We start from the raw sequence: 24,926 nt of genomic DNA, 5'->3' as shown, positions 1-24,926 counted from the left end.
TGTGCAAAAAATTGCAAAATCTTTACAAAAGAATCCACATCAGACTTCTAACTTAAAACAGTATCAGTGGAACCACATTGCCAATACACTGCCAAAACTTTTTATTTGTAAATGGTTTGTAAGGCACGGGATAACTTAAAGGAGCAATAAGCGAAATCGTTTCACCGCTAGGTTCGCTGTTGTGCACTGCCTGTAGAGCAAAATTAAGTGTGTCATGAGCCACTCCTCCCTCAACCTCTGCTCTCCAACACCCCCCCCACTTGCCTTGTCTGTGCCGGCGAGTACCGCAGCACCTCCACGGACTATCACATCCAGACGGTCCCGGTGTTTCTTCCGCAGGCTCCGCTTCACTCAGCTTCACTCAGCTGCCCGATATACCCGCTGCTTCTTCCCACATTAACCTGAATAACAAACCAGGGCTTGGTGCTCCAGTTGGATCCAAACGGAGAGCCGCTAGCGGAGGCTAACTGGCTGTGTTAGCAGCTGAGTGAAGTGGAGCATGAGGAGGAAGCACCGGTTAGCCCCCGCTTTCACTGCAGGCAGATTCACTCGCCACAGGGGCGAGGAAATAAAACCTAAACAGCCAACTTAGTTTAGCAGTTAGCAGTTCGGTCTCTGCTGTGTTTAGCTATTTCCCTGCTTTCCTGTTAGCGTTAGCACTACTCGGCTGCCACGCTAACGCTCCAACTGAGCCGGGAGCCGGGCTCACAGTCTCACGGAGAAGAGTTGGAACGTTAGCATGGCAGCCCATTAGTGCTAATGTCCCCACACTTCTCCACCAGGCTCAGTGAGTCGGAGCCGAGAAGCCTGCCATGCTAACGTTCTGGGAGCCTGCTTCTCGGCTCCGGCGAGCTCTAACGTGGAGACGTTAGCCTTAGCAGTAGTCGGCTGCCATGCTAACGTTCCGGGAGCCTGCTTAAACGTGGGGACATTAGCGTTAGCACTAGTCAGAGAGGAATGTTAGCGTTAGCTCCCAGAGTTAGCACTAGAGCTTCTACGGCTACTGGAGTAGCTTGCAGCTATGGAGTGCTTCTACCAGCTCTTCTAGTCACTGAGCCTTGCCTCCATTTCAGCAAATATATTACATTTATTACAGGTACCATCATCATTGAAGTACGCAGGGGAATAGCTAAACACAGCCTCCAGGCTGCCTGCCGGGCTACATTTTACAATGCTAATTGCAAATGTTAGCTGGGCTGCCAGGCTACTCACCTAACACAACCGAAACGCCTGACTCATTGCTGGGACCGAGCCGCTAATAACTCAAGCTCCGGACATTAACCCATGCTACGATTGTAACATTAAATTTAATTGAATCGACATAGCAACATGTGCCTAATGTTACTGTAACACTAATTAAAACAGACATTTGACTTTATGTTGTACCTGTCCAGGAGAAGAAGAGCTAGCTCCGAGTCAGATTGTAGCCCCTTTAGCTCTTGCAGTGCTCTCCACCTTGGAAATGCAAGGCCAATTGTAATCCGAGTTCTGTCCCTTTCTTTATCCGACAACTTCTTCGCCAACAACCGTTGTTTCTTTAGAGGTAATGTCGGATCCTGGTCGTCTTCAGGTGGACGTTCCGCTCTCTGCCATTTCATTTTGAAAATACGCGCTGCCATTGCTCACTGGCTGTAGCCTTTTATAGGAGGAGGAGGGTTGGGGCTGGGGGGGGAGATTCACAAGAACGTACATGAACGTGCAGCCAAGGGGCTGGAGATCAACACAGAGAGAGGGTGTGTGAGGTCATGCTATACTCCAGATGAAATTACACCTCTAGTTCTTCACATAGCAATTTTTTAATTCCTTCAATCTAGAAATGATGAATTTCGCTTATTGCTCCTTTAAACTGCTTCCTCTATAGCCTTCACTTTAGCTCAATGTGTTGATGCCAATATTGCTGCACAGGAGAGAAAATCTATGGGAAAATGCATGTGTAATGACATGCATGTGAGAAGACTGACTGGATGTGGAAAAACTGAGACATATCTTTGCACTAATTTTTCCTTATTTGTAAATGATTATTGATAAACATTTTCAAAATGTACTTGTACTTCTTTATACTAAAAGAAAGGAAAAAATGGAGGTGCTGTTAGTTATAGATTATTATGCAATGGTTTTACTGGTCTGGCCCACTGAGATGACATTGAGCTGTGTGTGGCTCATGAATTTAAATGAGTTTGACACCCCTGCTCTAAAACAATCAGTTTTTCTTTTAAAATCAATGCCCGGGACATTCCAGCAGCATTTCAGCCTGTTCCAGCCAATTATCAATATTTTTTATTATTGGCTTCTGTTTCCAACAGACTGATTTCCCACTGTCCAGGAAGCAATTTTCATTTCAGCGATGCATTGCCACTTAACAGAAAATGAATGCAGGCTTGTGAGCTGATTTTCATCCCATAATGTAATGAAGGAAACCACTGGCTGCCAGTGTTGTAGGAAATCAATTTAAGAACCTGTGGTTTGCCTCAGAAAATGGCAATTAATAACGTAAAACAGTAAATGGGCTAAAACCACTGCCCACTCAATATTACTCAATTAATATCATCACTCAGATGTCTGTCGTTCATTTCAGAGTTCTTCTACACTTCACCTAATCAGTGTTTTCCTCCATCCTTCTGTCTCAATAAGGTGACATGGCAGAAGCTGGTGAATGGCACTAAGCAGAACGTGGCGATCGCCAATCCCTCCCTGGGTGTGTCCGTGGCCCCACCCTACAGGGACCGTGTCACCTTCAAGAATGCAGCAGTGAGGCGGCGGACTCCAACTTTAGAGGACACCACCATCACCTTTTCCTCCCTCCGCCTCTCCGATGAGTCCACCTACATTTGTGAATACACCACATTCCCTGCAGGGAACCGAGAAAACACTGTAAACCTCACCGTCTATGGTAAGACACAGTGGTGACGATCTGATTCTCAAGTAAAAGACAGGTTGATAGTCAGTGTCACATATGGAGGAGGATGGTAAATGTAGAGACACATAATCTGACGTTAAAGCAAACTTAAATTTCAGCTTTGTATGGATCAAACAAACGAGATATAAACTTTCAGTCAGTGAGTTTGTGGTGCTTATAAGCATTTTTTTTTTTTTTACCTCTGGGCAGAACCAGGCTAGCAGTTTCCCCGTTTCCAGTCCACTGCCAAACCAAGATAACTGTCCTGACTCTAGCTTTATTAAAGTTAAATACACAAGAGTGGCATTGACCTTTTCATCTAACTCTAAAGCAAATAAGTTTATTTCCAAAAATGACTCACAGTCCTTTTGAGGTTGACACATAGTTACACTGGTAGTCCTCACTGATCAAGCAGCATTCTCGTTTTTTAATTAAACTACTGTTTCCAAGGTCAAGAATGAACTGTCATACACAAAAAAAATTATGTACAGTTAAATGAATGCAGAAATATTTTGAATTCAAAGTTGACATGAGATTAAAAATGCCTTTTTAACACTTTCAGATCACATCCCTGGACATTTTGTGCACCTGTTCGACAATATATGCCAAAAAATTAGAACAAAAACAGTTTCTTCAGTGTTGTTTTTTAAGAATTTAATAGGTATTTCACCCTCTTTGTTTTCAACTTTAAGTCCTAGTTGCATGGGATGAACATTACCTGTAGATCATAAATGATGAAGTGATATTTTGTAAAATTTCCAGGGCACCAGCTTGTTTTTAGAAAATGGTGTTGCCATGCCAATTTTGTAAAACAGAACCTGATGGGTGATCTCAATCAGGAGACAGAAGAATGAAATAAAGATAAAGTTTAATGCAGAATATGAGTGCATATCTGAATGCAGATTATTTGTACTGGTAAGATTCTACAAAAGTCTGTAGCACTTGGACACCGGAGGGAGATTATTTGTGATCGTGGAACATCTGAATGGCAGCAAGATAAATTCCCCCATGGAGTGTAGGAAGTGGTGGAGGTGGCTGATGACAAGGTTAATGACTGATGAGGCAAAATGAGGCTGCATCCGACAAGACTAGGCGATGATGGGGAGGTGCATGGCTGCAGCATGAAAAGACTGCGGGCAGTAAAAAAACTAATTAAAATGAGGAAAGTAAGACGATAGGCTGACAGAGAAAGTGTGTCACTGTGCTATTGGTTAATTGCGAATCAGCTGTAGAAAAGCTGATGACTCGATTGACAGCCCCAGGCAATGACACCTAGAGATAGTGAGCATGTGTGCAAGGAGTGAATGGCAGGGTGAGGAAGAAAGTTACAGCCTAAGCTTAAAAAAGTAGTGTCCTCCTCACTGAACTTTGGCTAAAGCTTCATTTGTTAATTAGGTGACTGCTATTCATATTTACTGTGGTGTCAAAGTTAAAGCTCTTACCTGCCAGCACCTTGATCAGGCTGTCATAATTTCAACATTATAATATATTATCATGCTTGTGTTTGTTATAATTCCCTCAGTTCGTCCAACAACTCAGATGAGTCTGTCCACGCCAACGCTGGTGGCTCGATCATCTAATCTGAAGACGCCGGTGGCCACTTGCATCTCTGCCAATGGAAAACCACCTGGTACCATCAGGTTTGTGTGTTAATGTGTTCCTTAGTGGATGGATTGGAGTGTTTTACAACAGCATGTTCGCTGAGCTTGTTTGGTGACGATGCCACCCTATTTGTTTAAAACCCACTGGACTATGAATCAGCCTACATCGATGTATCCTAGTGTCGTGACCATGATTCCTTGTCGATGTTGGCAGGTGGGAGACGAGGGTGCCGGGAGAAGTGTCCACCCGAGAGTACAGGAACTCAGACGGGACCTTCACTGTTCAGAGCGACTACATTTTGGTGCCCAGCAGAGAAACGCACAAGGAGACGCTGACGTGCGTCACCTCTTACAACGAGGAGGTCTTCACTGACAGTGTCACCCTCGATATTCAGTGTAAGTCATTTCCACACCAAGCAATAAGCTCATAACTACACAGGTAAAAAACTACTCCAAGCTCATTGTCTGCTATATGTATTTGTTTGTGTTAATACCAGATGAGCCAGATGTGTCGGTGGATGGGTATGATGGAAACTGGTACCTGAACCGAGAGAACGTCCAGCTGAGCTGCCAAGCTGATGCCAACCCGGCCGTCTCTCTGTATCAGTGGAGAGTGTGAGTACAACTCTGTTAGTCTGTGTTTGACTCAAACTGACTGTCAGTGTGAGACCACCTTATTACAATGGATCAATCAGGCTGTGACGTGTCTGGCCAAATTGTGAATAATTTGGAGAGTCTATTCTCGAAAGCAACTTTCACTATTTCTTCAATTAGGTGGACAAAATTACAGATTACAGAGACTCTTAGTTTCACTTCTTGTGTGCACTTGTAGTTAATGTTCATTATTTTCTGCAGGATTAACGGCACCATACCAAGCAATGCTGAGATCCGAGACAACGTCCTGACCCTGAAAGGGCCAGTCACGTATGACCTGCAAGGCACTTATGTTTGTGATGCAACCAACAGCATTGGGACACGATCAGCCTCTGTGGAGGTCAGCATTATAGGTACGTTTACCTGGAGTCTGTGGTCACTGGATTTCACACTTTCTCTACCCCCAAAGTTTTTGTGAACAAGGAAAGTGTATTTATTGTTGTGTGTGTGTGTCTTCTCTGTAGAAAAGCCTCTACCGCAGATCGCAACAGGTGATGTCATCAGCGTAATCGCCTTATTGCTGGCTGCTGGAGTGCTCATGGGCATCACCATCACGGTCCTGGTGCTCAAAATAAGAAGTAAAAAAGATGACTCCTCGTACGTAAACAGTCTGTCATTCCTCAGTTGTCCCCGCATGCTTTGTGTCCTCTTTAACCATCTCATTGTCTAACTTTTATTCTCTGTGATCAGAAATGACTCTCCGTCCAGAAAACTGTCCCAACCAATAAGGAAAAGACCAGATGACATCCAGGTAACCTTTGTGTTGTGATTGTTTTTATCACATGTTCATAGAGTTGTGGGTGTGCCTGTGAAGATTTAGAGGCATTTTCTAAAATTGCAGTGGCACTACCTACCTGGTATTGCTGAACTGCAACTGTAGAATAATAACAGAGTTTACAATAGAAGTAATGCTACTAGGCTGGCTGAGGCAGTAAAGCGAGATTTATACTTGTGCGTCAGCTCTGTTCAGAGCCTAGGTCGTAGCCTAGGCATGTGGGCTATGCTGTTGTGAGCATTTATACTTGTGCAGTGGTGTGTCTGTGTCCCGCTGCAGTTAAAACACTAGTCGGCGGCAGGGTTTCTGTGAAGTGCTGTAAAGTTTAGTTGATTCAAAGCACACATGAAACATGGCAAAACAGCAACAATTTCAACCACAAGAACACAAATCGGCTTCACTATAACTCACAGCACTTGTCTTTTGCTGGACACATTTTCCCCACAAATATAACATGCTAATGTTTTTAGCACAAGCCCATAATATTTTACTTTGTGTAAATTAGCCTAGCGACAAGCAGAGATTTCCTCTGCTCATATAAAGCTTGGATAAATCACACACGATACATTAATAAAAAGACAGGAGGTCTGCATCGCTGTGACGTGTAGTAACATTTCTGGGGACATGCATGTCAGGCTACAGCGTCAGTTCAACGCAGAAGTATACATCCCACATAAGCCGTACAATCTGACAACAATGCAGTCACCGGGTAGCCGAAAATAATAACACATAATGCTACTATTACAGAAAACAGGAGCATCTATCTATACAAATTTTATTTATCTTCACGCTTCATCATGTGTACCATCATGTGAGCATAATTAACATTGGTGAATACTGGCCTCCCGTTCACTTCCATTCAATGCAAGCAGAGGGGTGTATAAACATTTGCTTCTGATGGAAAAGCAAATTTGCATCTTCTCACTGAGTGGAGTTCAACTTTGGTGAACTTTGACTGGTAAAGCTGCAGTCGCAAGCAATAGCAACGAAGTATGTGTAGAGGAGACACTGATAGTTGCCATGTTTAACCAGCGGATACAGTATAATACTGGCAAACCTGCCCCACATGAGAGATACTCCCTCGCTGGCAGTGAGTCGGGAGAGAAGCGTGGTACATGAGAAAATTGAAAATGTACCATTAACATCATATTTCTCTGTATTTATGAACAAGCTAGCTTTTCTTGTCCATCACATCAGGCACTGCCTACATTTAGCACTAATATCGCCTCAGCAGGTGAAAGTCACTGGCCTGCATTCGCCCTTTTTCACATCCACTAATGCAGACTGGTCACCTATCACATAGTGAGGAAGTTCACTCACATAACATGACGTCATTGATAGCAATAAGATCAACCCCACCCTCTCTTTGTTCCTTACTAAAAATTATCCTTGCAGCTTCATGAATAGCTCTCAAAAAGAAGCTCTTAGTAAGGACCTTTCAGTGCCATTTACAAGGACTCCAAGTGATAAGATCATTTGTGATTACTGCCCCAGACGATATATTTAGTACATAGAGTGTGTTCTGCTGTGTTTGGTGATATTTATGTAGCTTTAGTAAGATTTAAATATAATTTAATGTTAACCTTTTAATAGTCTAAACTCCTGTCTGATATTTCAACATTTTGTGTCCTGCCAACATGTTCATATTTTTGTAAAGGTTGTGTATTTATAAAGAAAATTGCTCTTTAATGTCTTAAGATGCAGAGTAAATATCAAATGCTAAAGTGTTTTCAAACATTCTGGCCGATTAGACCTCTGATTAGAGCCGTGCTGCATTATGTGAGGTCAACAAACTCCTGATACTTAAAGGCCTCACAGAAAAAACATTTTGACATGTCACAGTAGAAAAAGCAGTGTGGACAATAAAATCAATGATGGCTGAATTCCATTTAGCTGCTTCAGTTTCAGGATTTTGCTGTCATGCATGCTGATTCATTAACACACTGCCATGACTTACTAGGACACCTGATCGTTAATGTCATTAGTTACACCTGTGCTTTCCCTGCTATGGCAAGTTAAAATGCAAACAAGGCCCATTGTAAGTGAACAATAAAGGTGTAAAGCATTCATTAAAACTTGACTAAACAAATACAGCAAGTGCACAAATATGATCAGAGGATTTTTTTTGTCTTATATGACCACAAATAGGTTCAGAATATTAGTAATACTTGAGTATTTTTAGTGATATTTGGCTTTTATATTGCCACTGTGAGAAATATCTACAAAAGTTTTAAAGGCACCACACACGTACACAGGTGCTTTCAATAGTCTGGCTGATTAGACTTCTGCTTAGGTTTCGGGTCAGTAACAGTGATAAAGATGTAATTTGTCCTGCCCTATCTAAAGAGCGAGGGAGAATTCAATCGAAGACAATCCTCACTCTGCATAACCTGCCTGTTTATCACAGCACTTGCAGCAAGATTCTCTGCAGCTCTTATTGGAGATCAGCCCTGATTTATGTAGACACACAGAACTCTCTGGCTATCTTTACTCTGTTCTTTATGTGGAAGCTCTGCACTATGTTCTGTATGAGAATGAATGTATTTAAGGGCTCAGTCATAACAGCATTTTGTAACTGCAAAATGTTTACCAAAATCACTTTAATGTAATCATATGAATCTGTGTGATCAGAGGATTTCTTTATGGAGGTCTTTGCATTAATGTGAACTTGTGATGGCAGCCAGTTCAAAACTGTCTGAACTAAAGGTGGGTGATATGCCCAAAATCTTCTATCACTATAAATTATTTTGTGCCAAGTTAATGGTACTTCATGACACAGTAATTGTTCTGTAAATTCAATGAAGTAATGGTTTAAAATAACCTGTACTTAACCATTTTTGATCATATTTTTCTTTTATTTCGAACTTTCATTCATACAAAACCAAACTGCCTCACATGAGACAACACTTCAGATAAAACAACAGGCTCGAGACAGTAAAACTAAACTGCTGTTAAATGAAAGCTTTAAGGTTCTGAGACCAATCATTTCTGTATTTACAACTTCATTCACCTCCTCCATGTCTGCCGAAATCACAATACCTTGCGAGGCAGCTGGATTCACAAGATGACGCAAGAATTCAAAACACCTGCTAACATGTGGCTTTTGTATGTAATAGGAAAGGTTACAATCAGCATTCAAACCAAAATGACTCTGCAGTAGTCATGGGTATTTATTGGCTGTGGCACAGGAGTGATAGTGTGAAAGAAAGACTGAAGAAGTACGAGATAAATAAAAATAAGTAACCACCGTAACGCTGTCACTGGCCTCCATGCTGCTTTCCACTGTTCACTAACCTATTTTCTGGTTGGCCGTGAAGTAGAACGTGACACAGAAGTTGAAAAAACAGAAAGGCATGCTTGTTTACTGCAGAGCCACGTACATGGTTCAGTTTTACTGACAATAGAGTGCTCCAGTGATCTTTTCCTGTAGGCTGACGTGGAAGTTAGCATTGCTCTGGTTCCCTTGTCAAAAATCTGTGGGATTCTGTGAGAAACAAGCGTTTATGATTCTTGCATGTTTGGATCAGCAAAATAATCGTCACAAATAAACACCACTTTTATGATTATTGAAGTCTAAACGCAATTGCCATAAGAAAAAACTAACGTTAAGCTATAAACAATCTATACTAAGGTGGCGTGACTGAACGTTGCCGCTATAGCATGGCTGTAAAGCTATGTTTGGTGTGATGACGTTCTGTAGTTTAAATTAGTAACCCCCTTTTTTAAGACGTAAATGTTTCAAAATTCACGCGTGGAGTAATTACTGGTGTATTTTATGTCATAGAACAAAACATAAATGTCTCTTTGGCGTGTGTTCACCACAGACCTTATCTCAGGCATCTAACCAAAAACCCATTCAAAAAAATCATTGATACCAAGACCAGGGAACTGGGAGTGGCAAAGTGCTAACTAATTTCAGGGTTTTAGGACTCATTCCTCGGGCACTCTATGAGAAAGGAGTCTCTAGCCTGTTTCTAGCCTATTTCCCGTGTTTAAAAAACCTGCATACACATGTTAATTCGGTGGAAAAAGGGTATAATTTGCTACATAGCCTGCCCCTAATAGCTCCCCTGGTAGAAACTGTATTGCCAAATCTCTTCCAGTGGACATATTTTAACGGTATATAGCGTCATATCTCCCAACCCTTGTTTTAACAATGCTGACCTTTAATATAACGGAGAGAGGCGGGCCCACTCATTAAAACATGGGTGTGGGCCCGCCTCTCTCCGTTCTCTTTGTCAGAAGGTCTGAAACTTTACAGGGTACCTTTAAGTACATACTAGATGTACTGTGTGCATGCATGTACAGTGTATCCAGTACACACCAGTTGTAGAGTAGGTGTATCGTTTCTAATTCTGACACATCTTCAATATGTGTCTGTTATTTCTCCACAGCACTCAGGACGGTTTTATGAAGAGCTTCCAAACACAGCGGACTACGTGAGCTACAGACTGGCCTGTAACAAGGAGGACTACCCAGAGCCGTACTCCCCTCCCATCAAGCCTCCTCTGTCATTTCTGCCCCACCACCCCTACCACTCCTCACAACCAACCACTGCAACCAGCAGCAGCAGTGGCACCAACACGCCAAAAAACACCTTCTCTCCTCCGTCACACACCACGGCCATCTTTAAATACCCCTCAGTACCGGGCATTTCTTCTCCTCCCCCAGGAGTGGCGGCGTACACTTTTCCCAAAGAGCAGTACGTCTGAATAGACATTTTGTCACAAACTCAAACCTCTCAAGCGAGCTCGGATGAAACAACCCGATATGAACTCCAACCTTTCCTCACTGGAGGCTGGGAAAATGTGGTTAACCCTGGACTAGCAGGCAGTGTCCTTACACTGCTTGCAACATTGTGTTTGGCTCTGGAGGTCAAAGGACAATGCAGCTTTTGTTGTTGGACTTGGAACTCAGTCCAATTTTGAAACATTTTTTCCCTTTTGTCCGCTCTGTTATTGTGTTATCTATTCTTTGAAAAGGGAAGATTGTTGAACCGTGTTTCAGATGTTTAGCTAGAGGAAGGTCAAGTTAAAGATGATTTGACTGTCATGTTAAAACTTTATGTTGCATGGATGTATTACATTTGATTGGAAAATATTCCAAACTAACTGGACAGGATTATCTCTTGATGTCCAATGTTGTTGACCCTATCTTCTATGGTATCATTTTGTAAAAAAAAAAAAAAAAAAAAAATTATTTCCTGCTGTATCTGTAATGCCCACTCTCTTTATCCTGCATCATACACTGACAATCCCTTTACTGAGGAACAGCAGACCTCACCTTTTGGTTTTACCTCCTGCTCGTCTGTAATACTTCTACTGTGCTTGTATTTTGTATCGTTTATGTTTTTCTCGCAAAGAAAATAATTTTAAAGCGTTTTTATTTACTGAAGACATTTTGTTGATATATGAAATTGATGTTTTTATTCGTGATATCTGTGGATTTTAGTATTCATTGACACTGGTTGTTGGATGAGCCTTGAATTTTTAGCATTTAAATAAAAATGATTATGTAAACTTGTTTCAGCAGTGACTGTGAGGTCGAAACTCGTGGCAGACAGAATGGCACGAGGGGAAAGAGTGGGTGGTTTGGTGCAGCATCAGCAGGGAGCGTTGAACTGGACCGTCATGTTGAAGAGGAAGCTGAGCTGAGGCAAAGATCTTGATTTACCGGTCCATCTATGGTCCAACCCTTTCCCTATGAGCTTTGGGTAGTGACCAAAGAATTAGATTGCAGATACAAGTGGCCAAAATGGATCTGGCTGGGCTCAGCCTTAGAAATAGGGTGAGGAGCTCAGACATCTGAAGGGTGCCTCCTGTTAGAGGTTTTCCGAGCAGGTCCAACTGGTAGGAGGCCCCAGGATAGACCCAGAACACACTGGGGGGACTGTATATCTCATCTGGCCTGGGAACATCTCATGATCCCCCAGGAGGAGCTGGAAAGTGTTGCTGGGGAGAGGGACGTCTGGGGTCCCTTGGTTGTTGGTCAGTTCACCATTTTTGTCCAGACTGAAACAACCCAACTATTAAATGAGTTGCCATGAAAGGTTTCATTTATCTTGTGCTGATTAGAAAATGTTAGCATGCTAACACGCTAAACTAAAATGGTGAATACAGCAGCCATTATACTTGTTTAATATCCAAAGTATGCTACATGATGTTAGCACTAGGGATTGGAATCGAGAACCGGTTCCTGTTAAGAACCGGTTCCAACTGGTTCAATTCATCGACATCATTAGCCTTTATGCTTAACGATTCCCTTATCGATATTTTTCATTACGCCGAATCTATGCTCGTCAGTCAGCAGCACGTTCAACAACAAAGAAGACGTAATGGCAGAGAGACAGAAGCGGTCAAAGCCGTGGCTTCACTTCACGCTGTTAATAGCCTCCCTGGAGCTGCTAGCCCACTGTGGAGCCTCGCACATCCCCGCTCCAGGTACACGGTGGCAGGACGCTGTTGTTGTTAGCCTCCCTGGAGCTGCTAGCCCGCTGTGGAGCCTCGGCACGTCCCCGCTCTTGAAACATTTCTATGCGGGAGAAGGTGTGTCGTTAGGAGGCTCCGAGGGGAGAGGGACACAAGCTCAGAGGGGAGGGTGTGTGTGTGTGTGTATGTGGCGGGGGGGGTGCTTTTTTTCAAATCTTTCTCATCGTCTTTCTAAACTAGACCATGGCTTTAAGGTTCATAATAAAACATTATGAAAGCAGATGTCTTGGGTGGACAACAGGAGGTGATATCATTAATTCACAGGAGGAATCGATAAGGGAATCGATAAAGAATTGGATCGATAAGCAGAATCGATGATGGCATTGATATCAATAAAATCCTATCAATTCCCATCCCTAGTTAGCACTATCGCAAAAATTAAGCATTGCAAACATTAGCACTGAGCTCTGCCTACAGCCTCACAGAACCGCCAGCATGTCTGTAGACTCAGTCCTGTTGCACTAATTACTCAGGATTGTAGTTACCATTTTTTGTAATCAGAAAACTGCAATCCTATTAAACATAGTCTGTGCAGCTCTGACCTAGTTATGGGGACACATGACACAGTTCCCTACAGTAATGTTTTATGGATTTTAATAATCGTCAATGTACATGGCCTGAGGTGAACTTCCCTCTCTGCAAAGCAGCCTGGATCATCATCCTGTTTAAAGGGGATCATTTCCATGTCCACTTCTTCAATAAGCATAAAGATCTGATCTGATGGGGTGTCCATTTGCTCAGTGGGCAGAAGAGGCACCCCATGCACAAAGGCAATGTCCTGCAGTAGTCACAGGTTCGATTCCAGCCAATGGCCCTTTGTTGCATGTTGTCCCTTCTCTCTCCCCTTTCATATTTCTAACTGTCCTGTTATTAAAGGCCAAAAAGCCCCAAAAATAATCTTTAAAAAAAAGAAATGATCAGACCATCACACAAAATATAGCAACTCATCAAATGAGAACACAAAGAGCAAACAATCTGGGAAGAAAATCCTACTTGAATCCATTAAATAATCTTGTTGCAGTTCAATAAGAATTGTTTTTTATTTGACGCTCAAGGGGATATAAAGTAATGCAAGTTACAGACTACATAAAACATTACTGTTTGGCTACTATTTCCAAAGGTTAAATCTAATATTAGAGCTTCAGAGCGCATTAAAGAGGCAATAATCAATTATTTTTACATCAACAATGGATCTTCTGACTTGTATGTGAGAGAGGTCACTTGTAGTGATGAACCCGCAGAGAATTATCACATGACTTTAGTTTCCCTCAGCTGTATTGGTTCAGTGTCACTGGTCTTGTAATGTAATTTAGGTTGCACCAGGCAGCTGTATTAAGCAAAAAAGCTCTAAAAAACCTGACTGTAAATACATTCTCAGAATCAAACAGCTGACAGACAGAGTTAGCAACCAGCTGGTGATCATGGTGGAGCATTTACCAGCTTAAGAGCCAAATATTTTTCTCAGAAGTTGCTGGAATCCAAGATAAAGGCAAGTGTGGATATAAACATGACACCCCACTGGCTTAAAACAACCTAAAGCACATTTGTTTCACTTCTATATCCACTCATAGCTATAACCATGAGATCTACCACACATACAGTATCATTTACAGTTTCTGTCACAGTCCCAGGCTGCCTTTGTGTGCTGATGAAATCCCTAACAAATAACTCCCAGCTCCTCCAACAAACAAGCCACAGAGCCACCGCATCCAGCTCTTATGGTGCGTTCACAGACTTTTCAGCCTTGATGTTTGGCATCAGTTTCAGCAGCCAGCTTGGCAGGCCCAAGTTTTCCCTTTTTTCATATCTTTTTTCTCTTCGGCTGCATCTTTCCATTGCACAGTGAACTTTATAGTCAAAGCTTTTGAGAGTATAGGTTCACTGTCAGAAGGCTGGGGCTGCCTTTGGTGGACCAGGGAGATGCTGGTTACGTCTTGCTTTCACAAACTGCCTGTCTTTTTTGCACAAAACCAATTATTATTATTATCAGGATGAACTTCTAATTATAATATTTTTGACTGCATCTTCATAATCTAATCTATCATTTCATTCATCTTTGTATAATTTCACTTGATTGCCGTGTTATTTTGTTATATGGATATAACTAAGCTGTTCTCAAACTGTGGCTGACTCGGCGTCTGTTCAGGTTCTGCTGCATCTCAGTCTCTGCCAAGTGAGGAAAACTGACCTCTGTCCTGCATTCATTCATGACGCACGTCTCACATTACATACTCACGGCTCCACTTAACAGCTCCCCCTGCTCTCTTTCTCTTTTATAAACACATCACTCATGTTAGGATTCCTTAGAAAAACACTGAAAACGAGTAACTGTTGCGGGGATGTGCACGTGCAGGATCAGCATCTCATTAACTGTGACTTTACATCTTTAAATGGTGGCCTGCTGAGCAGCGTGTTGTGGTCACAGCATGTCGCTGTGAGGAAACACAGACCATCCCCTGAGAGATGCCAGATTTCTAAATCTATTTTAATCCTAATCCCATCAGTAGCATTTACTCTGCTCTCCGGTCCTCACGTGACCTCTGAAATTAAAATCTGGAGGCCAAGATGACCAACGGGGGAAATCTAGTCATTTGTTGTTTGTGTAACATGTAATATTTTTGTATTTAAACTTGTCCTGAAACAAACAAAGAGAAAAACGGAACATCTAAGACTCTATAAACCCCCTTTAATCCCTCTTTGTTGTGTGCATGCACTGTCATGCTGTCTGAAAAATTTGTATCTGCATTAATCAGCATTTTGTCACATGATATTACAGTTTGAACAGGGTGAAAATGTGAAAACTGGCATGCAATGCTATGAAAAAAGAGATCTAACTGCGGATAAACACGAAGGCCTGTGTGGAGGAATGTTAATGTGCAGGTGTGTGCGTAAGTGCATGTGTGTGTGGAAGGCTAACCTGTCCACCCATGCATCTGCCTTGTATAATAGATGAGCTCAGTATCACCGTGTTATTCTAAACCCGCACGAGAAAGAAAGAAGGATAGAGGGATGGAGCGAAAGGAAAAACACATGAATTATTGATCCCAAATCAGTTTAGTGACCCTCCGTCCTCTTCCTACTCTCAGTCTAATGAAGTCTGTGCCTGCAACTGGATTCTCTAAGAAACATCGGGATCGGAGAGAAGAAGAGATGAGACCTCAGGCATCTGAGAGAAGCTGATGACAGGCAGTTGTTGTGGTCCCAAAGCTTCACTTTTTCATCATCTCTACTGCATTTTTTTTTTTTTTTTGGAGTAAAGAGATTGCTGGACTGTTGGATCATCATGATACCATGGTGGCCCAACTGCTAAGGCTGGCCTTTCTGTTTCTGCCTACCAGCCTGGTCACCTCTACGACATCTGGTAAGGGTTTTCCAGTGTCTTTGGATTCATTAACACTTATCTGAGTTGCTGTTAAAAACTGGTTTTCCATATAACATGATTTGAAAGTTTGATGAATATATGAAGACAATAAAGTGAGCTGCTGGGTAAAAGTTCTTTATCATTTATGGACTTTCGGCAGAATCTGTTGTAGTCCTGTACAGTATGACAAATTATTGATACTTGAGGCTGATATCAAGATGTGATACTGTAGTTTCATAACAATATATTGATGATATTCTTTTGTATGTATGTATATAAAACCATGCAACAAAAAATATTTGATACAGGTCACTCGAGTGCAAAGTTTTACAGTTTAAATCAGGATATTTTCAGTCGTCTTTGGTGAAAAAACAATAGTTACAATAGTTAATTACAGTGAGACATGTTTTGCTGTACTTGTGTGAGGAGTTTGTCTGATGCAATGTATAACAGTGGAACAGTTCACTGCATCGAAAGCCAATTTTGGAGGTAATAGGAAGAGAATAGCTAAAGGTCGAAAAGATAAATTGAATGTGGCTGGAAAAATAATTTGACTAATCCGATTATCTGTTTTCGGAATCCCTTATTAAACTATTACAATGTGTCTGAAACTTACAGTGCAATCAATCCTGTAACTCAACACTGGCAGGGCACATGACACCACCATCTCCCTTTCGTTCACACACACACGCACACACACACCTAACCTCACATTTAACTTAACCGCTGACCCAAATATCATCTTTTTCCGAAATTGGGGACATGGCTTTCATCCCCAGGTGGATAAACCGTCCCTAATGAACCTGTCTTGAGTCTGGTGTGTGTCCCTACAGTTAACTTAATTCACTCACACCTCCCTCTCCTCCAGTGGTAAAGGTCAATCCCAACTGGGAGGTGGTGTACCGGGACGCCGATGTGTATGGCGTGGTGGGCAAAGCGGTGATCCTGGAGTGCGGTCCCACCTTACCTGACATGTACATATGGAGCTTCACCAAGCCCGGGACTGAAGCCATAAGAGCTGTGGCGTATGATTTGGGGAAAGGACAGAGGATCCAGAAGCTGGCGGAGACACTCGGACAAGTCACGGTCATCACGAACAGTGCAGCTGTGAGCATCGAGAAGCTGCCTCTTGCCGCACACGGCCTCTTCACCTGCCAGGCTTTCTATGACATAGAACGGGAGCCCAAAGTCTACTACTACTACGTGCACCTGACTGTCCGAGGTAAGACTTCCTGCACTTTGAAACACCTACCTTCTTCAGGCGGGGGCGTAGCTGAGGGGAGGGAGCAGATGAAGAATGATGTTCTTTAGAGATATTAAACATACCTACATGTGTGACTTTGTCTTGAAAACAGTTCCCGTCACTAAGCCTTACCTCCTGATGAGTGATGTATCTCCAGTGGAGGGATCTACAATGTGGATGCGTTGCAATCTGGACAATGGGACCGGACCAATCCAGTATGTGTGGCAACATGAGACCCGCAATGGAAACATCTCAGCCTTTGCACAAGGCAACGCCAATGTTATCAACATGACCGACGTCAACCGCAACCATACTGGCTGGTATCGCTGTGTGGCCAGCAACGCCGTCAACAGCGAGAGCTCTAACCGGTTATGGCTGGACACCATCTGTGAGTAATTCTGTGTCAACCTTAAAAACATAAAGCCTCAGATGTAAAAACCAAGGCAGCTGTTTAAGGTCCTCAAAAGGGAGGAATTGGAGATGAGCCTGCACGACTGTTTTACACGACTATTTTCTTTTCTTTTCTTTGGCATTTGATGTGTGAGTAATCAATAAACTGCGAAGACGTGCATCTTCAGTTTTTGTCACACACAGAAAATGTCACCATGTAACATGCCTTGAATGATAACTTTGTTAAATCATTACTCACACTGTTTCATGTTTTAGTCATAGGCTGGCTTTTGTCTGATTCAGATATTCATCTATTTCAATTTCTTCTCTTTGCTTTTCTTGGCATTTGAAAGACATGTTGTATTGTTTCTGCTTTGGCTTGTATCTCCAAACCTGCTTGTACTGTATATGTTAATACTTGAACTCTAGTGGTCTGAATTTGAGGCACACAGACAGAGTTGTAGCTACTGATGACACTGAGGTCAAAATTTTGGCAACCTGTGGAGAGTATACGCAGGTATATACGCCCCTCTTTTTCTGACTGTTTACAGTATCTACCTATCAGCCAAAAAGCCATTGGACTATATAGAAGAGTGCCCAACCCTCCATGGTAACCCACCCAGCTACCTAGTAGTACACTCACTAAGCTACTACTGCTCCGCCTGTAGCATGGTGTTGCTGTTTGGTCAACAGTCAACAGTTAACCTCCTGGGGCGCAAGACAAATTTCAGATTTTTTTTCTGGTGATGAAGTAAATCAAAGTAAATCAAAGTAAATCAAATCAAATCAAATCAAATCAAATCAAACGTCCATGCCCTTCATATCCTGACTGTGTTCATGTCTTTCCTCCTCAGTCGGCCCGGACATCCCTCAGATAGACGTGACTCCGTACAGTATAACAGAGCGTGGATATTCAGCCCTGGAGAGAGAGACTGTTTCTTTACTGTGTCAAGCCCAGTCTAACCCGGCCAGCCAGTACGTCTGGTTCTACAACAACTCCCAGGTCTACACCGGGCCGCAGTTAACCATCACCAAGATCCTCCGCATGCACACTGGCGACTACGCCTGCTTGGCACAGAACACCTACCTCAACACCCGCTCCAAAAAAACCATCAGCCTGACTGTCTACTGTGAGTGTAACCTCACACCTCTGATCTTGGACTGTGCCATCAGTCCTTCTGCTCCCCTGTGATCCTCTCTACTCAGTCCTCACCTGTGTTCCTCTGTCTTGATGCTGCAAATGGCAAGGAGTTTATTTGGATATGACATTTATAGCACAAGATGAAGAGGACACAAATCCAGGATTTTCATCTTCACACTGAATCTCCTCCTTAAACATACTTCCCTGATCATTGTCACTTTCAGTTAAACCTCTTCTGTTTTCTGTGTTATGCAAAAACCTCCTTCGCTTCTTCTGTTTAAAACATCCATACTCCATTCAGTACCATCATCCCTCATATTTCCTGCTCCTTATACTCACTAAGACTTCAAAACAGACCCCAAAGCTTGCATATACACACACACACACACACACACACACACACACACACACACACACACACACAAATACACACACAGCAGAGTGTGGAAGCGCTGCAGACCTATTCTCCTGTTCGAGCCATCTGGGAAGTTGATGGGACTCTCTGGCAGGTACCTTGCTGTGATGTCACAGCCATGGCAAGTGTTGGCTGGCTAGAAGGCCGATGCTTGTCATTCTGCTCTCCTGTGTTCGTTTGCTGGGTTTATGCATTTCTGCTAGATACTCAGATCATGCGTCGGACCTAAAACAACGCATGACCCATTAGAGATAGAGAGCATTTTCTTTTTAGATACATTTTTCATAGTAGAGACGACAGGCTTCGTAGTACTGACTTGACATTCATCTGTGTTACCCAGCTCTATCACAAGAGTAGGTTGTAAGTAAAAATATATCTAATAAAAAGCATATTTCATCTATAATCTTGGTGATTCATATCCAACACCCTGAATACTGTAGCCCTCTGCGCAATTTCTCTGGTCCCGATGACCTCACATAACCTCCACTTTGCACATCACTGCCTCGTTACGCTGTATCTTATCCCCACAGACCCACCCGACGGCTCCCCCTCCTGCTCTGTGGAACCGGCTCTGAATCACACCTCTCTGAGACTGCTCTGCTCCTGGCCTGGTGGATTCCCCTCCCCCTCCCTCCACTGGAATGGACACCTGAAACGAGCGGGACAAGACGAGGCTGACACAGGGCAGCAAACAAATCCACTGACCAACACTGCCATCTTGCTGCCATCTGAAGGCCTGACTTCCAACGACACCTTGTTTACTTGCATGGGCTCCCACCTGGCGCTCCAACAGAGCGCAGAGTGCAGCACGCGCACATGTAAGGAAACAAATGTTTTGTATTGCTCACTGTTCTCCGAACCTCTCACATCCCACTTAAAGCTCTTCTTCTCTACCAGATATTCCCCCTGCAGAGCCGGTGTGTTTTGCCTATGTGACTAACACCAAACAGTATCTGATGCTGTCCTGCTCCTGGGATGGAGGGGCCCCAAAGGCCTTGGTGTGGTGGGAGGGCCCGGGTAGCCACGGCAAAGGTGGGGAGGAAAGCTCCAACATCTTGGTGCTTCGCTACGGCACTGCCCGCGGTGGGAAACCCTACACCTGCCATGCTAAGCATCCACTTCTGGCCCAAACCAAGACCTGCAGGCTCACACTGGGTCAGTGCACGTTGTCAGACACAGCTTACAACAAACTACAAGTATGATGCATTCACTCATTCATTTATACGTTGTCACCTGTAGAGGCTCCTGTGTTGCTGACACGGCGTCGAGTTGTGTCTGTATACGAGGGGAGTGATGTTCAGCTTACCTGCAACCTGAGGTCCAACTACCTTCCTGTCAGTGAAATCACCTGGTTTAACAATCAGGGCGTAGGCGTCCAAGACACCTCGAAGTACGTACTGCTGCGAACATCTGCATGGGCCAATCTGACTGTGAGAGACACAGATGAGATGAAAGACAGTGGCGAGTACAGATGCTCCACTTCTAATGCAGTCGGAGGAACTGAAATCAATGTCACTTTAGTGGTCAAGAGTGAGTTCTAGTTTTTATCTATATCTGTTGTCTTACCGTTAAAGCTTTTAAAGGGAATGGTTTGACATTTTGGAAAATACAATCGCTTTCTTGCCAAGAGTTAGATGAGAAGATTGATACCACTCACATGTCTGTACAATTATCAGAGCACCCCATGCCACCTAATGCGACCCTGATCAGCGTGGTGTACAACAGCCGACAGCGAAACGAGGTGGAGCTGGAGTGGCAGGTAGACAACGAAGAAGAAGGAGGTTGGACAGGTTTCATCCTGCAGCACAGATTGGTGTCAGAGCGACCAGGAAGGAGAGGCAGCAACAATGATTCAGCGGAGGAGACGGAGGAGAGGATCGGTCCACCAGCCTGGTACCGTAACATCATCCAGGACCCAGAAGTCAGAAGTCATACAGTAGGGAGACTGATACCAACCATTACCTACCAGTTTCGCATCATACCCGTCAACCATCGCACCGTTGGACACCCCTCTGCAGCAAAGATTCCAGGTATAGTAAGTGAGCAGAGTGAGGCGAGTGTGGTCAGATACAGGACAGACAGGGGCTTAAGTTAGGGATGTTTTAAAGGGACAGTACACCCCAAATGAAGTTCTATTATACTGGAGAAAAGGCAGACATCTCTTCGGCCGACTCGGCAACTCCCACCAAAACAATCTAGACTGATAAAGAGCACCACAGGAAAGAGGAAAAATGTGTATTTTTTTATTCTGAGGTGAACTGTCCCTTTAACAAACAGACGAAAACTAGCAAAGGCAGGAGAAATAAATAATGTGACATTTTGAAAAGGTGACAGGTGAGTTAGGGGCGTATTCAAACATTGTTGATGCTGGTGTCGTGCTGTGATTGCTGTTTAAATGTCTTTGATGACAGTCTAACGTTTTTCTTTTTCTTTTGTTTTGTTACCCACTTAGGTGAAAGACTCAAACACACACAAGAATACATACAAACAGTTACACACCCTTCACAGCTCCACACTTTCCACCCACTTCCTGTTTACCTCCTTCCCTTCCCTTCCCTTCCCTGCTCCTTACCTTTCCTCTAACTGGCCCTGTGTGCCTTCTTTGTGTTAACTGTACCATGTGTAGCAGGATTTGATTGCTCTAACCAAGCCAGGTGATTGTTGAGGGTGTAGAAAGGGTTGTAGGTGTCAGGGTAGAGTAGACCAGTGGTTTTCAACCCCTGCACTGTCTAAAGCTGGCTAACACTAGCCACCATATGCTACCGGTCATACCAGACCAAGTGAGGCTGCAGCAGCAAAACCAGACAGTGTATAAAACTGAGCAAGAATGCGTTTTTTGCTTATAAATTCAACTTTTTATTTATAAGAGGACACATTTGTTCTATCCTCTCTCATAAGTTACAGTCTTGCTTTAACAAAATCATTTTGTCAACCAAACTTATGAACAAACACTGTCAGTGAAGCTACATAACTCAACAATCACGAGTTCATTTCACAGTGCAAGAACAACACTGACGTGGGTTGAGAACCACTGGAGGGAATTGAAACATGATGAAAAAAAAAAGCGAGACTCTAATTAAGTTTTGCAACTGTCAGTGTTTTGTCAGAGGTGTACTATTTTGCAATGTGTAACTGTGATGTGTTGCAGCGGAACCACGCTACAATATGTACCCTGCTGTGATCGGAGCAGCGATAGGCGGGATGCTCATTGCAGCCATCCTCACAGCGCTGCTGCTCATCTTCATTATCCGCAACCGCAACAACAACCCTCGTGAGTCCCATACACAAGCACCAATGTCTTAATGACTTGAATAATAAAGCTGTTTTCCCCTTATGTTGCACTAATGCTCTGTGTTTCCTTTCCCAGGACTACACGACATGCTGTTTGGTTTGTGAGTATCTGTATCCCTGTCTATCAACAATGAAAAATGTGTGATGATGTTAACAGACATTTTGTGCACAGATATGCATTTTTAAAAGTTTGCTCTTTTGTTGTGAACAGGCAACACAGCCAGTCGAGGGAAAACATCAACTTCCCAGAGGATGAAGTGGTAGCCAGGTCGGAGGGAGGAATAGAGGAGATCGGTGAATCACCCAGTCCAGGCAAGATGAACCCACATCAAGCATGTTCATATAAGCCTACAGATGGACTATGTCAGGGTTACCTCACTGCCCCCACCTCCCTCCAACCCCATCTTTGCATTAATCCATCAAATACCTTATGTTTATAAAGCAGTAACGTCAGCATGCCATCATAGGCAGAGCAGATGGTCACGCTGAGCCAGACAACAGTATGCCACACAACACAAGAGCCACAGACTCTGAACAGCAGCCCACTTTAGTACTCCTAACACACATCTTGCCTTGCACTTCAGTTTGTTGAATGAGTGACCGAACAAATACTCACATGCGAAAAGTGCACTGCTCAGTTTGCAGACTACATAGCGAACTAGCTGCTCAGCTGCAGCACATTCACACATTTCCCCTTGTTCAGAACTGTCATCTGTGACATCAACCCTCAACTCACAGGAGGACGACAGTAAAAATTAATCGACAATCCAGGAGGTTTTACTTTGAAGGGTATTTTGGAGGAAGAAATTAGGAACATAAGAAAATGAGGCAAAGAGGAAAATCAAGGAAACTAAGCCTAACAAAATACATATGTAGCCTTTCTTGTTTTAAGTTTTCCACAGATTAATACAGTTGGCTTTCAAAGTATTTCAAAGGTTCAGTAGGTAAGATTTAGGGTATTTCAAGCTGAGGATTGAACATTGCATCTAGCTGAAACTTCTCCCAGTTAGAATTGTTTCAGGAGGTTTTTACCAGGAGCTGAATCATCTGCAGAGGTCTCTTCCTCTCCAAAACAAATGGATCTGAGGCCTGTACTATGAAACCAGTTCAACTTACCCACGATCTCTTTTCGTTATGTGGCTTGACTAACCCTAACATTGGCCTTCTGAATAACATAGCTGGTAATCAACTAGTTCAGTCAACTCTGGGTTTTCCTATCCAGCCACGAGCAGAATCATCAGAACCATGAATGAAGTAGGCTACTTCATATCATATGAGATGAAATGGTACCGCGAGTGTTTGGGACTGCGATACAGTAAAATGTTAATGACGTGGGATGTAAACGATACTCTGTACCCTCGGCCTCGACTTGAATTACATGCAGGTATCACTGAGCTATGGGCCTGTGTGACATTAGTATCGAACAGTACTGAAAACCCAAAGTTAACCCTTAAGTTACCTCGCTAACTTCGAATCTTGCTTCGTAGCACAGGCCTCAGGTGATTTAAACCGGTAAAACCTCTGAATAAAGCAAAAAAAAAAAAACAAAAAACAGTTCTGTCTGATGCTGCTTGTTGCAGACAGGCTTTCAACTACAGTGGCCAAGATGCGAAAATGTTATAATTGCCCGGTCTAGAGCCAGGGTTTGGTTTGTCCGTTCTGGGCTACTGTAGAAACATGTCAATCTCCATAAACAACAAGCTCCCTATGCGGATGTAAACAGCTCATTCTAAGGTAAGGAAAACATGATTATCATTTTCAGGTGCTATTACACTAAAGGAAACATACTTATATTATATTCAATTTCTGCAAATATATCCCTGTAAATTCTGCACACTGGACCTTTAAATCTTGTAGTCACCCAGTCAGCTCATTAGATTTTATAAGCAGTCTGTTTCAACCAGCAACAAACTTAATAGGCTTTGTGCTTGTCTACCTGATGCTGACCCTTGACATCTTTTCCTGGTCGTTTCCAGGTCCAACCATAGCTTTACCCCGGGCAGCTTCACCCCTCACCACCAGCCAAGCCCCTCCTCCTGGAGAAGAGCCTGTCAACGTCACCATCACCGTTAAGGCTACAGGATCATAGTCGTACACGTGTATCAGAGACTCCTTCAGTTCTATTTTAACCTGGAATTTATAGTTTTGTAGACAGTTTGCACAATCATTACAGTATATGCAGTCTGTGACTTAGATCTCAATTACAATAACGGTTCTCCTCTTAAATCTTTAGCTACAAACTTTGTCATACCGTCATCTGAAGCATGAACATCCATCAATTTCTATATTAAATATGTATTGCTCAGCCAACAGGAGTGTTTCTTTTTTTGTTTTAGTTTACTTTTGTTGTTAGCAGCTTATCTAAAAGGCTTGAACACCACCTGCTGTTTCCTTACATAACAATTTCACAGAAAGGCTTTCATGCATGGATACTGAATATCTATGTATCCTTATTATGTGCATAAGTTATCGCAGGACAGTTTCTTGGTCTTTTAATAATTTATTCACATCTTTGGACTGTATCATGTCAAACATAATCAGAACAAAACACACACACAGACACACACACTTGCCTCTATCTCTATGTGAACATTCCTTTGACAATCATCACTGTGTAACACTAAACTTAACTAACTTCTTAAAAAGAGTGATGACTTAACCCAGCTTTTTT

The 24,926-nt window shown here is 43.0% G+C and overlaps 2 protein-coding genes across 2 annotated transcripts in view; both read left to right on the top strand.

Annotated features, from left to right (window-relative positions):
- nectin1a (nectin cell adhesion molecule 1a) overlaps positions 1–11,387 on the top strand; it is a 28,728-nt gene extending 17,341 nt beyond the window's left edge. Inside the window, exons 3-10 of the mRNA XM_049591998.1 lie at positions 2,632–2,890; positions 4,419–4,536; positions 4,712–4,893; positions 4,995–5,112; positions 5,353–5,504; positions 5,616–5,748; positions 5,842–5,902; positions 10,321–11,387. Coding sequence (XP_049447955.1) covers positions 2,632–2,890; positions 4,419–4,536; positions 4,712–4,893; positions 4,995–5,112; positions 5,353–5,504; positions 5,616–5,748; positions 5,842–5,902; positions 10,321–10,638 — 1,341 coding nt within the window. The 3' untranslated portion in view covers positions 10,639–11,387. The remainder of the gene's footprint in view (positions 1–2,631; positions 2,891–4,418; positions 4,537–4,711; positions 4,894–4,994; positions 5,113–5,352; positions 5,505–5,615; positions 5,749–5,841; positions 5,903–10,320) is intronic.
- Positions 11,388–12,260: 873 nt separating this feature from the next.
- Positions 12,261–24,344, top strand: LOC125898617 (V-set and immunoglobulin domain-containing protein 10-like 2). Its single transcript, XM_049592463.1, has 12 exons — positions 12,261–12,366; positions 16,644–16,997; positions 17,131–17,406; positions 18,263–18,538; positions 19,495–19,782; positions 19,862–20,119; positions 20,204–20,494; positions 20,641–20,994; positions 22,113–22,235; positions 22,332–22,356; positions 22,467–22,567; positions 24,232–24,344. The coding sequence occupies exons 1-12, from the start codon at positions 12,261–12,263 to the stop codon at positions 24,342–24,344; spliced, it is 2,565 nt and encodes an 854-aa protein (XP_049448420.1).
- The last annotated feature ends 582 nt before the right edge of the window (positions 24,345–24,926 follow it).

Source organism: Epinephelus fuscoguttatus, linkage group LG12 (assembly GCF_011397635.1).
Source record: "Epinephelus fuscoguttatus linkage group LG12, E.fuscoguttatus.final_Chr_v1".
Taxonomy (NCBI): Eukaryota; Metazoa; Chordata; class Actinopteri; order Perciformes; family Serranidae; genus Epinephelus; species Epinephelus fuscoguttatus.
Note: the sequence above shows the minus strand (reverse complement) of the source record. Positions and strands in the feature narration are given on the sequence as shown.

What these genes read in the sequence shown, in the direction of transcription:
- LOC125898617 (XM_049592463.1), top strand. Translation starts at nt 12,261, where the DNA reads ATGGCAGAGAGACAGAAGCGGTCAAAGCCGTGGCTTCACTTCACGCTG. An exon ending in GTTATGGCTGGACACCATCT is followed by an intron (nt 17,407 to 18,262) that starts GTGAGTAATTCT and finishes TTTCCTCCTCAG; the next exon opens with TCGGCCCGGACATCCCTCAG. An exon ending in CACGACATGCTGTTTGGTTT is followed by an intron (nt 22,357 to 22,466) that starts GTGAGTATCTGT and finishes TGTTGTGAACAG; the next exon opens with GCAACACAGCCAGTCGAGGG.